Here is an 18,493-nt window from a genome sequence, read left to right as displayed (position 1 = left end):
CTCCTGCATTCAATGTTCTTCTGATCAATGAACCTGTTGCAAACAGTCTTCCACTACCTGAAATAAATTCTTCTGTTACTGTAGGCAAGTCCTTGGCATCTGTGTTTTAGTCCAATATGTAAACCTCGCAGCACACTGCATCATCCACTGCTAGCCATGAGAAACCCCAACAAATGGAATAGCCACCCCAGTGCACAGAAGGGAGAGCCTGGCGAAGCACAGACAGAGCATGGGTGAGAAGGAGCAAAGAGTGATGGAGCTGCAGGAGATTCAAACTGATGATCCACTGGCCAGTTTGAGGTTGCTTTAGTTGCCCAGCGCACAAATTCAGACCTCATGACTTCCTTCAAATGTATTTTGCTGGTTCAACATTAGCACTTTGCGACACCACTTTGAAGTCTGCCAGGCAGACAGATCTATACAATTGAGCTGCAGACCACAATGGAAAACATGTGGAAAGCACCAATTGGACATAATGTATGTGACCAATCCAATATCACCCACTTTACTCCATGCTGAAAGCTGAAATGATCCACTAATTGCCTGTAAGCTGCGCAAAACCATCAATGTCGTTGCGTACTTGGAAAAATGTTGTAAATGTAAAAATATGAAAAAAAATGCTACATCATAGTTCTGTATCTCAACATTTACTTTCACCAGTTTTAGGTAGAAGGTAACAGAACAACATTCATTTCCATGAATAATATACTCAATTTTCTCCATTTAAACAATCCAGCCTACAAGTAGCACAATAAATGTGTGCCAACACTGCTCATTGAGTTACGTATCATTAAGAAGCATTAGCTTTTAGCTCAATTCACCCAATCACAGAAACTACACACACAGACACACAGGTAATGTTACATTACCTTCTTTCAAATATTTTTTGAAAGACAAAACCATTTGTTTAAAGTTTATTTATTAGTGTCACAAGTAGGCTTACATTAACACTCAATGAAGTTACTGTGAAAATCCCCTAGCTGCCACACTCCAGCGCCTGATCGAATACACTGGGGGAGAATTTAGCATCGCCAATGCAGCTAACCAGCACGTCTTTTGGACTGTGGGAGGAAACCGGAGCACCCGGAGGAAACCCGTGCAGACACAGGGAGAATGTGCAGACTCTGCACAGACAGTGACCCAATTCAGGAATCGAACCCTGGTCCCTGGCGCTGAGAGGCAGCAGTGCTAACCACTGTCTATCGTGCCGTTCCTTTATCTGGGAAATAAAGCTCTAAATATTCAGTTAACAACAATAATAATAAAGTTACATGAATATTGCAGATAGCGGTAGATTAAACAATTTCTAAAGTAAAGCATGTTTTGTTAGTATGTACAGTTATGATCAAATTAGTTAATTCAGAAATTGCCAAGTACAATTTATAAGACATAAAATAACAAAAAATGGATGACATGTACTATGGATGTATAATAAATCCAATAAAGTTTAATGAGAAGGAGTAACACGACAAATACATTATTCATTGAGAATGCAAACTTTCAAAGTCATTTAAGTGACAAGTCCATTAAAATTGTACAAATGAAATATTAAGTAAAAAGGATGAACATACATACATTACACAGAAAAGGTATTTGCATGAATTAATACATAATCCTCAATGTTATAAAGGAAAAGCTGGCATTGCACTTTGCGTCTCTGCCCTTCCTGGTTCTAGCCTTTTCACCGTAATACTGCAGTTCTGAGGAATTCAGAGAAAACTTTGGATAGAATCCACTTTTCTACAATGTGAAGGACAGAGGTTTCAGGTGTTTTATTCAGAATTCATTCCACATGCTTGTTTCTTATGAAACTTGCACCATGTGAAAGAAGATCGCTCGGTGCAGGACGTGGAATGATTTGAAAAACAAATTCAATTTGATACAAATCAGTCATCGGCACACAGCTGTTTAAAATCTATTGGTGATGTGGAGATGCCGGCGTTGGACTGGGGTAAGCACAGTAAGAAGTCTCACAACACCAGCTTATGGTAAATACTGAAAGCTTATGGTATTTGCTACTTTAACCTGGTGTTGTGAGACTTCTTACTGTAAAACCTATTGGTACAGGCAGCACAGTGGGGTATAGAGAGTGGGGAAGAGGTGGATCTATACCAATAATTCCTCCTGTAGCAACATGGACCATCATAGAGAAAGCACCAAGCACAGTATTTCTCACTAGAGACTGGAAAAATATAAACAGCGGGCAATCAAAGAAAATATCGATTTGTATAAAGGGAAAATATGTACAAGTGGAAAGAACCAATAAGTTTGATATTACACTTTCTGATCATTCCGGCTTTCGAGTATTTAATGGATTTCATTGTCTTACTTTCATGGATTTATTAATTCAGTGACCACAAAACGAGGGGTCTGAAATCTGATCTGAAAGAGGAGGTAGAACAAGTGGGAGGTGATAAAAATAGAGTTTTAAAATGGGTAAAAATTAATGAAAAGTATTTCAAGTAGTATGAACATTTTTTTCCAATAGAAAATATTGTGCGCTGTAAGGCATTGGCAAACACATTCAAATATTCACTTTACTTAGTCATCTGGGATTGGCGTGTTACAGTTGCCATGGTAAATTTTTACTTGCCCATCACATTTAAAGTACAGATCAAAGACCTCTTCATATCCGTGATCCCGCCACCAGGTACAGAGCTGTCTGTTGTTTGTACAATCCAGCACGTGAAAGAGGTCTATATGCTCCATTCCAACCAACGTGAAGAAATCTTGATCGCCCAGGTGGCCCTTAAAATGATACTTTTCTGCAAGTTTCCGTACATTCTCCATGTTCAGAAGCTGGTTGTAGAGTTCTGATTGACGCATAGCTTCTAAGTTTAGCAGCATGACTCCGCTATTGAAGCCGGGGAGGCCATGCGGTGGGGGATTGCCGACTTTAGTTTGGGGATTTTCTCGGCGGTACTGCCAGAAGGTGTGCCTTTTTCAAAAAGAAACAAAATTAGGCATCAAAATGTGAATGCGACCGCTAAGTACGAAATAGCATGAAAAACTGCCTCTCTACTAAAACACGGGGCCAATTTCTTTCTGTAACGGTGAGACTGGCAGCGTACATTGTAAATAGCCCCCTCTGGCCACTGATAGCAGCATTGATAAAGTCATTCCTTCTTTTCTGCCTTTCTAATGAGTTGCAGCAAGCAAACCGGCAAATCAGATGTGACACGGCCGTTTTTCTCCAGTGCTTTTATGAGTGCAGTGGTTGCAAACTATTTCATCTTTATTGAAGAACGAGCATTGGCTGCTAGAAATAGCGATTGGAATTTTCCAAGCCATCCTCATTGTCACAGTTAATAAGAAGTGGGAAAAAAAGCCTTGGAAATGAAGCGGGGGGGGGGGGGGGGGGGGGGTTCAAATCAATTCTAGCCCTTCTCTAATATTCAGGAACAGCGAAGCAAATTTTATTAGATGAACAGGTCTATTAAACCGACATTTCATACCAAAACAGAATATTTTAATCACAAAAACAAGGTTAAGAGCTGGGGCCATTGTCATCCCACAGACTGATATCCTTTGTAACATGGTGTCCTTCAGCCAAATTAATTTGTGCAAATGTTTCTGCAGTTATTTCTAAATAATTTTACTATTCACAGTAACACAGCATAAAAAATAGTTTAAAACATAATTAATACAATTTTACTGACATGACAGTGCAATTGTGAACCTGCCTTTCAAACATGTCTTAACGAGGAAAGGCATTAGCGCGCCGTTTAAATGCAATCAGGGAAATCACAATGTCCATAAATCACACCACTGCTAGGTGTCCAAAGCAATAACGTTTCAGTGTGAGGGGCAGCAAAGGAAAAAACAGGCTTAAATTCAGAAGCATTATGATCACCATTGATTTTAAAGAAGGGGGTGGAGCGAAAATGATTATCCTTCTAATGCTTTCGACAAGTGCAATGGTGAAGCTGTGCACAAGTCCCAGAAAAATATAGAATAGCACAATTAATATTCCACCTATGATCCACAGGATGCACTGCAATAACTCAGCAGATCTTCTACGGGATGCATTGCAGCAACTCAGCAGACTTATTTCAAGAGCAATTTTCCATCAATGATCTCCATCAAAAAGATCAGCAGTTTGGTCAGTGAACAACATCATCACTCAATTCCCTTCAACTGACACACCGTCCTATCAACTCAGTGAAAGACGCTCTGCCTGAAACTTGCTGGTCTTCCAGTGGAAGGAGCAGTCCATGGCCCAATGTTGCAGGCTGGCGCATTGGGACAGCCACCAAAAAAGTTCAATGGGGTAAGGCCGTCTCCACCGCCCCCGCCCCGCCCCCCCCCACATAGCACACTGAGTATATTATATAAAAACTCCTAGCACAGTATGCAGAGAAAGTTTGACATGAAATGTAAATGTGCATTGCAAATATAATCTGTAGTGGCAAGTGTAGTGAGGTAGACGTACTGTATTGTAAGAAACTGATCTGTATTGCATTTATGGACCTTTACAAATTTTAAGTATATTTTTGGAAAATAAAATCATAAATTAACTTGGATATCTAATCTTGATAGAGACGAGTCACTTTTTTTAAAAATCCAAAGTTATTGACTAAAAGAATAAAACCACAAGATTGCACGCTTTATAAAATAATTTTGACTATACAAGAATCAAACAAAGTAAACACTAAATACTAATCTTAGATAACCTCCTATACATCAACATCCGGAATCAATATGTCAAACATGAATTAACAGGCAAATTACAGGTGATTATAACTTATAAATTGCACCTTAAGTGGTAGAAACAACTCGGATGGGTCTTACAAATTGGCTCAGCAGCCCACACAGTAAATAGATAATCAAACTCAAGTCATAAAATCTTTTACAACTCTGACTTCCTCAAAGAATTTCAACTCTTCTCCTTCCAGGTTGTAGGCTGATCCCCAGCTGAAAACAGCACACAACCAACCAGAGTTCCACAGGCACAGCCTTCACTGCAAATGGCACGTCTGCAGAACCTCCTCAACCCGGTCTGGATGGCACAGATTCATCAATGTCATCTTCAAGTAACTGAAACAGGCTTGGCTGCTCATTCTCAGCCTCTCTACCTGGACTCTTGTCTTTCTCAGCTTGTATATGCTGCACCTCTGGATTCATCAACTGCTGTGGCTGAACTCGGTTGGTTCCGTGTCACTTTCTATAATAGAATTGAATCTCTACAGTGCAGAAGGAGGCCATTTGGCCCATCGAGTCTGCTCTAACTCTCCGACAGAAAATCCAACCCAGGCCCTATCCTTGTAACCCCACTAATCTTCACTTCTTGGGATACTAAGGGGCAAATTTAGCATGGCCAATCCATCTAACCTGCACATCTTTGGACTATGGGAGGAAACTGGAGCATCTGGAGGAAACCCACTCACACTGGGAGAATGGGCAAACCCCACACAGACAGTCACCCGAGGATGGAATTGAACCCGGGTCCCTGGTGCTGTGAGGCAGCAGAGCTAACCACTGTGCCACCCTAACCGAAACCAATTTCAGTCTGCCCAAAGCTTTTGGTTTTATTCCTGATTTCGCTAGAAACTGGGTGAGTCCGTTTCCTTTCTCGGTTTCCCTTTTCATTAAGGGACTGTCTCAAAAGACACAAGCTTGGATTCCATCACAGAAGCACTGTGCGTCAGATGGCCCCACTTCCAGTTTCCTCTCCACCCATCCCTCTGAAATCTAGACATTTGTGCCAGTGCAACCAACTGCACATGGAAAGAAGAACAATTAATAACCCCAAATTTTCAGAGACCTCTCCTGAGATTGAGAAAGAGGCTGAACTTAGCTGAGAAATTGTGTCACTCACGACCAGATGACGAGAGTTGACCAGTCTGGCATTGTGCCACTCCCAAGAACTAATAGAAAGATTAAAATGTAATCCTAATGATGCCGGATTGGCCAGATGTTTTTATGTCGTATTATGTAATGTAAATTTGTGAACAACAAATGACTACTCACAGAACACTTTTAATTTAGTGTTAGAGGATTTTTATTGGTGTTGCACTTGGACTGAGAATGAGATCAAGTGAATGGGAGGTTTGAAAATACATTTCTGGGTGCAGGACATAAGCTGGCATTGAGTGCAAGAAAGAATAGGGCGGCATGGTAGCAGAGTGGTTAGCATTGTTGCCTCACAGCGGCAGGGACCCAGGTTTGATTCCCGGCTTGGGTCACTGTCTGTGGGGAGTTGCAATTGCCGGGGGAATTTATTTTTAATACTGCATTTTTAATTTTCAAATCAGGTTATCTGACATGCAGCAAACTACAAAATCATTCTGCTAAACACGCTGGTTAGAATTTATGGACGTGCATTATGAACTCAGGATCTGGCGGTGATGGTGTGGTGGGGATACGTGAGACTGTCACTTAGCAACTGTAATTATTATCTCATTAACACTCACTGAAAATAAATGTATCAAAAAGAATGCATGCCTCTTGGGTTTAATTTAACATTTATTTCTGACACTGGGACTCACCTATTCTTTTAATTTGATTTGATTTTTTACATTTGGTACACACGGGCACCAAAGTTCAATAACCAGAATAGACTTCAAAATGCTGGTAAATCTGCCAGTATCACAAATCAAATGTAGTTGTGGAAGGGGAGGGGGGGGGGGTTATCTACAGACTCCCTGCAGAAACTATGGCCCTGATTTTACCGGCACGCCAACAGCATTCTCCGTTGGCCTCGAGCATGATCTTACGAGCCTCGGGCGGGCGTGCTGGTAAAATTCCGGCCTATATCTTGGGCTTTTGGGAATTTTAAGATAGACAACATGCTTTTCTGTTTCGATTAGTTGAGATTCCGACATCGGCATGTTTTAACAGACTCCAATTCAGACTACTAAAAAATTCATATGTACCTTTGTTTGCCTAGCATGGATACACATACTTTCTGCTATCACACATCCTATCCATCTGGTAGATTTACTGGAAGGTAACATCCTCAGGACAGTCGCCTCACCTTTGACCTACTGTGAATGTCTGTGAACAAGAGAGTCGGCCATTCAGCAGGAATGAATGAACATGGAGTTCACTGGAGTATCTGATTCCCAGTCTGCACTCTTAATGAATGAAGTACACACCATAACATGTTTTCCATTTGACTCAAATGTACGATGCTGTTTCTTATTTACAGAACATTAACATTCCTCGCTGAAGCCTGTGCAAGACACAGGTGCTAATGAGAAGCAATAAAGCCAGGCTGTCAGTGCAATCACATAAACAGATGAATGTTAATTCCCATAGGCTGGGAACAAAATGGTCTCTACTGACACACTGCAACTTCCTGTGTGTGATGACAGGAGTTCTCACATTACTGATGTGTGTACAGAAATAGCAGTGCAACAGGAAACTGCCAAAGATTCAGATATGGGAATTTGAAAAAGGGATCAATGGAATTTTTTTTACTGGCAGCTATAGTAAATCATTGCCCCCAAATCAAACAGCTTTATATACAAACCCCAGAGATGTGAAACTGAGAAAATCTATGCTGGGATTGCCTCGTTGGATGGCCATTTTTAGTCATTTCAATGCACTACGGGCTATGCACAACTTTGCAGAGTTAATGCATTGGAACAATTAGTACAGAGCAGGGCAACATGAATTGATCAGTGCAATACATGGATGCCATGGGTGATGCCTTATACTCCTGGAAACTCAAGCAAAGTATGCCCTGTTGAGCTGATCCTTTTCACATTTATAGTCATTCAGCCTCTAAGGCCACGATCACCTACATGACGAGGGAAAGAGCGGCATGGTGGCACAGTGGTTAGCACTGCTGCATCACAGCTCTAGGGACCTGGGTTCAATTCCGGCCTCAGGTGACTGTCTGTGTGGAGTTTGTACATTCTCCGCGTGGGGTTTCTCTGGGTGCTCCGGTTTCCTCCCACACTCCAAAGATGTGCAGGTTAGGTGGATTGGCCATCGCAAATTGCCCCTTAGTGTCAAGGGGAGTAGCAGGGCAAGTATGTGGGGTTATGCGGATAGGGCCTAGGTGGGACTATTGTTGGTGCAGATTCAATGGGCCAAATGTCCTCCTTCTGCACTGCAGTGATTCTAAATTCTAAGTTGCTCCCATGGTAAAAGTTATCACCAAGTCAACATAGCAACGCTGGCATCCCTTTAAAAAGCAAAGTGAGGAAGGAGAGGTCTCCTTGGACATTCAAAGAAACATTTGGTTAGCCAGAACTGGGAGGAAGTTACATCAAGATACTAGAACTGGGGGTTGTAGGCAACAATAACGTGATAGGAATTAGCGGGAACCATGGCTTTTTGTTATTCATTTCGGGGATGATGCTGGCTAGACCATCGATTATTGCCCATCCCTAGTTGCCCTTCAAAAGGTGGTGTTGAGATGCCTTCTTGAACCGTCACAGACCCTAAGTTATAAATACACCCACAGTACTGTTAGGGAGGGAGTTCTGAGATTTTGACCCAGCAACAGTGAAAGAACAGTGATACACTTCCAAGTCAGGATGGCGAGTACTTGGAGGGGAACATCCAGGTGGTGGTGTTCCCAGGTATCTGTTGCCTTTGAGCTTCTAGATGGAAGTGCTCGTAGGTTTGGAAGGTTCTGCCTAAGGAATTCTGGTGAGTTTCTACAGTACGTCTTGTAGATGGTATACACTGCTGCCACTGCTTGTCGGTGGTGGAGGAAGTGAATGTTTGTGGAAGGGTAGCAGTCAAGCGGGCTGCTTTGTCCTGGATTCCTAGCCTTTGACCTGTTCTGGTAGCCACAATATTTATACGGCTAGTCCAGCTCAGTTCAGTTTCTGGTCAATGGTAATCCCCAGGATGGTGAAAGTGGGGGAATTCACAATGGTAATACCACTGAATGATTAAAGAAGATGGAAACGTTTGCATTTTCAAAAGCACAGACTGTTCAGAAAAGGAAATGTGGAAAGAGAAAAGTGTTGTCCTTTATGTCAAAGACACCTGGCGGGTAAATGTTCACCCTTTTGGAGGAAGAAAGCTACAGAGTGAATTGTTCTGCTTTGACATTTCAAAATGAGAGAAAAAAAATCAAGGTCGTAACACAGGTGTACCAAGGATCATCAAAATTGACATCAATCTGGGTCAATCTACACAATGTGGCGATAAATGGGGTATGCAAGGACAGGCACGTTATTTTAATGCAGCACTTCAATCAACCAAATATAAACTGGAAAATCCCAAGCAGATTTTACCTCTAATCTTCCTTAGGTGTTCTCAGCCTGTGTTACACTACATGATCCTTATTGCCAAGCGAGCGCACGCGCACACACACACGCGCGCACATATCTTAGAGACCAGTATCCCTGCGTGACCTATTTGCCCCCTGTAACTTCTGGACTGATGTACCTGTGCACCTTAGAGGGAACATTGATTCAGTCAGTACCCCAACATACACTACCCCAACATTTCAAGGTGCTTCACAGAGGTGTACTCAGAAAAACTGTAACAACATGGATTGCCAGCAAAGGAAAGGAAAAGAAATGAAAAAATTTCCTCCCCCACTCCGCCATACAGGGGTGCCCCACTGGGATGAAGATCAAAACATCCAGTCATAGAATCCCTACAGTGTAGAAAGAAGCCATTCAGCCCTTCACACCTGCACTGACAATAATCCCACCCAGGCTCTATCCCCGTAACCCCCACGTATTTACCCTGCTAAACTCTCTAATGCTAAGGGGCAATTTAACATGGCCAATCAACTTAACCCGCACATTTTGGACTGTGGGAGAAAACCGGAGCGCCTGCAAGAAACACATACAGACACGGGGAGAATGTGCAAACTCCACACATCGACCTAAGGCCGGAATTGAACCCAGGTCCCTGGCGCTGTGAGGCAGTAATGCTAACCACTGTGCCACCATGCCACCCAGTTAACAAGATAAAAAGGTTATCAAAGCAAAGGGAAACATGGAGAACTGTAATAAAATAAATTCTTTCCACATGACAATAGTAGGCAGAGAGGAGGTGAAATTGATAAACAACACAAAGACTCAAAATTGAGACAAATACAAAATAATAAATATTCTGAATAATTACTTCCTCCAATTATTCATGATAAAGGACTTGAGCAACATGCCTTGTCTAACCACAGTTATGGTGTAGAGATGCTGGCGTTGGACTGGGGTAGGCACGGTAAGAAGTCTCACAACACCAGGTTAAAGTCCAACAGGTTTATTTGGTAGCACGAGCTTTCAGAGCACTGCCCCTTCATGAGGTGAGTGGAGAGCTGGATTCACAAACAGGGCATATATAGACACAGTCTCAATTGCAAGATAATGGTTAGAATGAGAGTCTTAACAGGTAATCAAGTCTTTATAGATGCAAACAATGCAAGTGGAGAGAGGGTTAAGCACAGGTTAAAGAGGTGTGAATTGTCTCAAGCCAGGACAGTTAGTAAAATTTTGCAAGCCCAGGCAAGTCGTGGGGTTACAGGTAGTGAGATATGAACTCAAGATCCTGGTTGAGGCTGTCCTCATGTGTGAGGAACTTGGCCATCAGTTTCCTGTCAAGTAAAGACTTGATTACCTGTTGAGACTCGCATTCCAACCATTATCTTGCAATTGAGTCTCCGTCTACATATGCCCTGTTTGCGAACCCAACTCTCCACTCACCTGATGAAGGGGCAGCGCTCCAAAAGCTCGTGGTACCAAATAAACCCGCTGGACTTTAACCTGGTGTTGTGAGACTTCTTACTGTGCCTAACCAGAGTTAACCAAAGTTTAATTAACAATTTTGATATAAACTGTATGGAAATTCTAAAAGAGCTTAAAATAAATAAATCCCCAGTGATAAATGGTATTTATCCCTGAGCATTGAGAGAGATTGGCGGGGGGGGGGGGGTTGTTGTATGCGGGGTATTAAAAATCATTACAAAGGAGTTAATGGACATTGAGGAGTACAGCATCAAAAATACAAGCTTATATGGTACTCAAAACAGACTCAGGCAAGTGGAGATGCATTAATCAGACTTCAGTTTCATGTAAAATGGCAATCATTACAAAACCTACTCTAGGAGGCCAGTGTTTTCACACTCTACTTTGTTTCAAATGGGAAATTGCAGGGGGAAAAAAAATGATATGTTGTCAAAGCTTTATGTCTTGCGCTCATCAGTGGCAACCCATGTTGTGCTCTTCATTAACAGGATGCTGCCATCAAGCCACAATACATTCTGACTATCACACAAATGCATAATGTGGTAGAAGAATTTCAGTGCTGGTGAGATGTCAGGTACATCGTCCATACGTCCCAATGACTGGCAGAGCATATCAAACAACACATCCCTTTGACTGTTCATAACAGGGGCAGAGTGCTAACCGTACTCAATCAGCCTCTGCTTGTAAAGCTGAGGACAAATGTCTGATTGTCCAGCAAATGCTGCCCAATCCCGTCAAAGGCAAGTGGAATGTTTAAAAATGGATGAAAGCCTCAAGCTGAAATGCTCCACCCAACAGAACTGCGGGAGCACCTTCGTAAAACAAGCCCAAGCGATTCAAGAGGGCAACTCACCACCACCTTCTCAAGGGCAAATAGGAATTGGCAACACATACCGGCCTTGTCAGCAGCACCCACATCGCACATCCCAATAAAAAAAAATGCTGCAACTGATTGTTACTCTAAAACTGACACTAAGGTGTCTACCTTCAGCCTTGACATGACCAGTTCACGTCTATCATTCATGTTCATTTTACACATAAAATGAGCCAGAACTGGCAGGACTTCCGATGGATGATGCCATACTGTGAGTCCATCACTTCTTCTGATATCAGGACAGAAGTAGAGTGCGAGCGCAAGAAGCATCCACTCGCCCTTTAGCATTTCTCATTGTGGGAAGAAAGAGGTGGAGACTGAATGGAACCGGGGTCCACGCTAAATTGTGGCCCAGTCGAACATTCCTTGGTATATGTTTATCCGTGGAAACCAGCGAAGAGTGCAATTTTGTTAAGCAAACAAAAACAGAATATTTAAATGCCTGTTGCAGTTACCCCTGATGCATTTCTTAGTGATTAACCTTTGACAATATCTTTAAAAGTCAATAATGAAAACTGGATAATTGTCTTGAAATACTGAATAACTTCAGAAGTGCATTCTTGTCTTCTACCCACATAAAAGCAGCAATTATACTTTCAAAAGAAATTCACTGAAGATGAAGTGCTTTGGAATCACTTGAGAACATGATAAAGTGCTATAGAGAAACACATCTCTCTTCTACCATACAAATCAATTCAATTATTTCATTTTGCTTCTGTAAGATCCAATGCCTCCTTTAACTCTTACCGATTTCTGCTTAATGATCAATTTTTCCCTCTCCTCACTCAGCCCCCATCGCTTGAGCGGTTTGGCGGTTTCACACATTTAAGTTGCTTTTATTATATAAATATTTTTTCAAGCAGCTTTTTTAAAAGCTTATTTATTAGTGTCACAAGTAGGCTTACATTAATACTGCAAGAAATTACTGTGAAAATTCCCTAGTCGCCACCCTCTGGCACCTGTACAGGTTCACTGAGGGAGAACTTAGCATGGCCAATGCGCCTAAATAGCAAATCTTTCAGACTGTGGGAGGAAACCGGAGCACCCAGAGGAAACCCACGCAGACACGGGGAGAACGTGCTGACAATGACCCCAAACTAGGAATCGAACCCGGGTCCCTGGCGCTGTGAGGCAGCAGTGCTAACCACTGTGCCACCATGCCACCTTGGGATCACCTCGACTTTGACAATGGTTACATTGCGCCTTATTTTTCATAAAAACTCAGCACTATCCAAGTTGCTAAAGGATACCACAAGAATCAGGCCAAGAATGTAATATGCCCTTGAATTTGAAGGTTCTACAACTCCTTTTTCAAACACAAAAGGAAACACTTGCAGGCTCCAATAACTAGATTACCAAGTACAAGTAAATCTTCAACTGGTCATTATAAAGAGGGAAACTCCATAAAATGTGCTGCACATGGGACTGAAATTGTGACAACTAGCTTGTGTGCCAACTGATAAAGAATTGCCCAAAAGAAAAGTTCAGCACATCAAAGCCTCATTGTAGACTGTTAGCATCTCCTGTCAAGGCAAAACACGATGTGGAGATGCCGGCGTTGGACTGGGGAAAACACAGTAAGAAGTTTAACAACACCAGGTTAAAGTCCAACAGGTTTATTTGGTAGCAAAAGCCACACAAGCTTTCGGAGCTGCAAGCCCCTTCTTTAGGTGAGTGGGAATTCTGTTCACAAACAGAGCATATAAAGACACAACCTCAATTTACATGAATAATGGTTGGAATGCGAATACTTACAACTAATCAAGTCTTTAAGAAACAAAACAATGTGAGTGGAGAGAGCATCAAGACAGGCTAAAAAGATGTGTATTGTCTCCAGACAAGACAGCCAGTGAAACTCTGTGGGGGTTACAAATAGTGTGCCATGAACCCGATATCCCGGTTGAGGCCGTCCTCGTGTGTGCGGAACTTGGCTATCAGTTTCTGCTCAGCGACCCTGCGCCGTCGTGTGTCGCGAAGGCCGCCTTGGAGAACGCTTACCCGAATATCAGAGGCCGAATGCCCGTGACCGCTGAAGTGCTCCCCAACAGGAAGAGAACAGTCTTGCCTGGTGATTGTCGAGCGGTGTTCATTCAAGGCAAAACACTGCAGACAAATCAGTGCAACAAAATCGATTGCTTCATTTAATGGCACCATGTAAATACAACTTCTATTTTAAACTGATGAACCTCTTGATTTTGCTGATTAAACAGGGAGTAAAAGGCAGCCAGTCTGCTCATTTTTCTATGGATGTCTTGAATTTGTGCCTGGACAGTAAACATGATGGCTGGAATTCTTCCATCCCGCCCGCCACGGGAATTGTAGCAGGCGGGGGGCGGACCATGCAAAGGTCCATTGACCTCGGCGGGCGGGATTCTCCAGTTTTGAGGCGAGTGTGGCTGAAGAATCCCGCCCCAAGTTTCCAAGACTCATGACTTGGGATTTTCAAAACTATTTTTTTTAAACTGCTCGTGAGTCACACAGAAAAACTGGAACAGTTTTCTGCATTTAAGTGTCTCATGTGAATTGTGTTAATAAAAAAGCCCAACAATTAGAGGATGCACGCATGAATAGCACATGTTGACAACACTGAGTCAAGAATAGTTCAATGCAGCAACCAAGTATTTCCAAATAGAAAGTGCATCTTGCCGTGTTTTTCACTGTTCAGTGCTAAATCTCTCAGCATTGCTTAAAAACAGCATGTTTTCATAGAATCCCTACAGTACTGAAGGGGGCCATTCAGCCCATCGAGTCTACAATGAGAACAATCACACCCAGACCCTACCCCCATTACCTCATGTATTTTCCCTGCTAATCCCCCTGACACTAAGGGGACATTTTGCATAGCCAATGCACCTAACCTGCCCATCTTTCACAACACTAAAACTGCCGATTATTGTTTATATTTTCTCATCAATCTTTACTGTTGAAATATAGAGTGACAGGGTCATTTGAGATGTGGGGGCATGCTCATTTCTGCCCTTTCGCAAATTGCCACAGCCTCGGGTGAGGGTCCCATGGTTGGGATCAAGAGGCATGGCCAACAGCAGAACCAGCACATTTTCAGTGGTGATGGCGGAAGAGAGAAAAGCTCAAAGGGCAATGGCTGCTTATCGGCAGATCGATCCATTGGGAAGAGGACCTGCGTTTCCTTTAAGCACACTTGAGCAGGCAATGGGAAACCACTGTATGGATTCTTTTTCCTGGCCGTGCTGTTCATTGAAATTAAAAATGGGAGGGTCCTATAAATAACTGGAAAGGAAAGTGTAAGACCATAATCAGTGGAGAAAAGAGTAGAGAACTGGCCTTCAGGAAGATCACTACTATAGCTGAAATAGTCATCAGGGATTCCAAGTTAAAAAAAAATAGAGCTAATAGACAAAGGCCTTTATGTGCATTGTTCAAAAAATATAAATTTTAATCACCAAGAGACCAAAATGCAGAACATTATTTGGAAGAAAATACGGTGGTGCTGTTTTTCCCCCCCCAAAGCACCTCCTTATCTATGCTTCTTATAGTCAACGTGATCGTAAAGGCTTCAATGGCCACATCAGATATGGCATTTGTGAGTTAGTGCGTGATGGTCACTTGAAATGGTCCAGGTCTTTACATCAATTTATCCCACAATATAATTTGGTTAAGAGAAGAAATATTAAAGAATGGTGCATGGCAAATGGTTGAAAAGACACTGGACTTTTGAGCGAGTTCTGAAGAAGCCATAAGGTTCAAAATGTTAACTCTGTTTCTCTCTCCACAGAGGCTGCCACACCTGCTGAGTTTTTCTGGCATTTTTCTGTTTTTATTTCAGGTTTCCAGCATCTGCAGTATTTTGTGTCTACTTTGAATGGTGCAGTTTTGCTATTAACAATAGCCTCAATAGTGAGACTAGGATAAAATGTTCAACCATAGAATCATTACAGTGCAGAAGGAGGCCATTCAGCCCATTGAGTCTGCACCGACTCTCCGACAGGGCCTATCCCCATTACCCCACGTATTTACCTGGCTAATCCCTCTAACCTACATATCTAGGGACACCAAGGGGCAATTTACCATGGTTAATCCACCTATCCTGCACATCTTTGGACTGTGGGAAGAAACTGGAGTACCCGGAGGAAATCCATGCAGACACATACATAACGTACTTGAATTATTACTTAAACAGTATGTTATAGAACGTGGGAGAATGTGCAAACTCTACACAGACAGTGACCTAAGCCAGGAATCAAACCCGGATTCCTGGCGCTGTGACGCAGCAGCACTAACCACTGTGCCACCGTGTAACTCACTGCACTACCATGAATGGTGTGGAGGAAACGGGAGTAAAAATACACCCTTACTTGAGAGCACAAGAACAGTAGATCAAATCATTAAAAAAACAATTACTTTTTGAATAATTTAGGACTAGAATATTATAAATAGGGGCATTGAATATGAGGACAAGGAGGTAATGAGAATTTTTTATAACATACTGTTTAAGTGATAATTCAAGTACACTATGTATGTCTGAGCATCTTATTATACTAAGGACATTAAAGTCAAATAAAACAAATTGTAAATTCACAAGGAAGAGAAAGCATAGTTTGGAAAGAGACTTGAGAAAATGGAAATATTTTCACTGTAGCAGAGAGACCAGGCAGAGTTTATTAGAAATATTCAAAATTAAGAGCTTTAACAGAATGAATAAGAAAAGACTCTTTTATCTGGTAGTGGAGTCAATGATGACTGGCTATTTGAAGTGAGAGATTGAAGTGAGTGGTATGTATTTGGGTCAATCTTGTGTTGTGCTGCCACTTTAAGAGCCAGGTAGTTTGTGATGATATTGGTTGCTTCATGGGCTATTAGGCAGTCTAGCCCAAGCCTTTGTACAGTGAGCAACGTCTCAATAGTTCTGTCTTGCTATCTGAAACTAACCCATGTGCTGCGACTCCACTTTCTGTTATCCTCACAAGTGTAACATATAAAACAGCAAAAAAAAGAAAACTGGCGACGAGGAGCAAATTAAAAATTCTCTTCTGGCAAAAAGAAAAGCCAGAGCTACACTTACTGGTTGAAGGTTCGATCTCCTTTCAATGTTTCCAATGATCGGAGAAGAATCAGCAACAGGTCAGCAATCGCAGCTGGCATCGGACCGGTAAGGTAGTGGAGCAGAAAGAAAGGACCTGGTAACCCAGTGAAAATGATGGGAAGGTTTGGTGCCACTGGCTCATAAGAAGATTCTGAGAACTGCAAGTCTATTGTAGAATGATTTCATTATTACATACTGGAAAATAAGATTCTAGAGGACACTAATTCCTGCTTTTCTCAGTACCATCGGCAATAAAGCTTTCAATTTACTCTGAAGTCTGGTTCAGCCTGAGAAACCGGGCAGCAAAACATATCAAGAATTTACTAAGCTACTGGAGGACTATAATTCACCCAAACCATTAATTATAGCACAGCATTTTGGGTTCCATAAACAAAGTCAGCTAGAAGAAGAGAAGATAACTCAATTTATGGCAAACTCTAAGGCGCCGCAGAACATATTTGGTGACTCTCTGGATGATACCATTGGAGAGCTTTTGGTTTGTGGGCTGAGCGATAAGGTTATACAGCGGAGATTGCCAACTGAATGAAATTTAAGTCTGAAGCAGCCTGAGAAAAAGCCTTGTCGATGGAGCTGACTGCTGAGGAGGCTTCTCAGCTCGGAGCAGGCACGAGGATCCATAACATGGGCGCTGCCCAGTGAAAGTCTACCCAGCAACAGGTGTATCTTCACTGTGCAAAAACTGGCCAATCACAGGTTGATTGCTGGTGCAGAGACAGCCACTGCAAAACTGGTGGAAAGGTTGTCACATAGCACGAGCTTGCTGGAGGAAACCAGCTTCTCCAATAAAGAATGTTCAAGTAAAAAATCAGAATACACTCAAAAGGAAAAGCAAATTGAATTCCACCAAAATAAAGCTTGAAGTTTATTTATTAGTGTCACAAGTAGGCTTACATTAACACTGCAATGAAGTTATTGTGAAAATCCCCCAGTCGCCACACTCTGGCGCCTGTTCGGGGACATTGAGGGAGAATTTAGCATGGCCAATGCACCAACCAACATATCTTTCAGACTGTGGGAGGAAACTGGGGCACCCGGAGGAAACCCATGCAGACATGGGGAGAACGTGCTGACTCCGCACAGACAGTGACCCAAGCCGGGAATCGCACCCGTGTCCCTGTCGCTGTGAGGCAGCAGTGCTAACCACTGTGCCACCGTGCTACCCACAACGCAATGTGGAAGAGAAAAATAATCTGGACAATGAAGACAGAGCACAAGAATTTGATGAGGAATTGAAGTTAAATGTACTTTCAATTTAAAGAGAATCACATGAGTGATGTTAAATGGACAGCCTAGAAGAATGGAGGTTGATACAGCGGCTGCTGTCTCCCCTAAGTCCCTAGACCACCTATAGGAAAAAGTTGGATCACCCACAGTGAAAGCCAGCAGATGTCATCTTGAGGACCTACACTGAAAAAATAGCATCTCTAAGAGGATACATCCTAGTCAAAGTAAAGTTAAGTGGACAAACTGTGGAGCTGCCACTCCAGGTTGTCCAAGGAAGTTTTCCAGCTCTTTTTGGCTGCTCTTGGCGAGAGAGGATAAAGTTGAATTGAAACATTGTGAAGAGGTTAGTTGATTCCCAAACGCATCTACACAGCATTTTATAGAAATACAATAGTGTATGTGAGGACACACTTGGTTCTATAAAAGGAGTTCAGCTGACACTCAAGATCAAGCAAAACAGCCAGCCAAAGAGTCACAAGGCTAGAGTACTGTTCGATCATATACATCCAAAGAGAGAACCTGAATTAATGAGACTTGGGGATACTGGAGTCTTAGACCCCAACACTACCAATGACTGGGCAACCCCTATTGTGCCTGTAATGAAGCTGGACAGGACTATAGGTATTTGTTGAGGTTTCAAAACAACTATTA

General features: G+C 42.3%; 1 protein-coding gene across 2 annotated transcripts in view; it reads right to left on the bottom strand.

Annotated features, from left to right (window-relative positions):
* Nucleotides 1–1,521: 1,521 nt before the first annotated feature.
* Nucleotides 1,522–18,493, bottom strand: part of xxylt1 (xyloside xylosyltransferase 1) — a 123,516-nt gene continuing 106,544 nt past the window's right edge. For both annotated transcript variants that reach the window (XM_078202160.1, XM_078202168.1), the window contains exons 4-5: nt 2,056–2,938; nt 1,522–1,915 (exon numbers count right to left, since the gene is read on the bottom strand). In XM_078202160.1, coding sequence (XP_078058286.1) covers nt 2,542–2,938 — 397 coding nt within the window. In that variant the 3' untranslated portion in view covers nt 1,522–1,915; nt 2,056–2,541. The remainder of the gene's footprint in view (nt 1,916–2,055; nt 2,939–18,493) is intronic.

Source organism: Mustelus asterias, chromosome 3 (assembly GCF_964213995.1).
Source record: "Mustelus asterias chromosome 3, sMusAst1.hap1.1, whole genome shotgun sequence".
Taxonomy (NCBI): domain Eukaryota; kingdom Metazoa; phylum Chordata; class Chondrichthyes; order Carcharhiniformes; family Triakidae; genus Mustelus; species Mustelus asterias.
The sequence above is the reverse complement of the archived record's forward strand: the minus strand, read 5'-3'. Positions and strand labels throughout refer to the sequence as shown.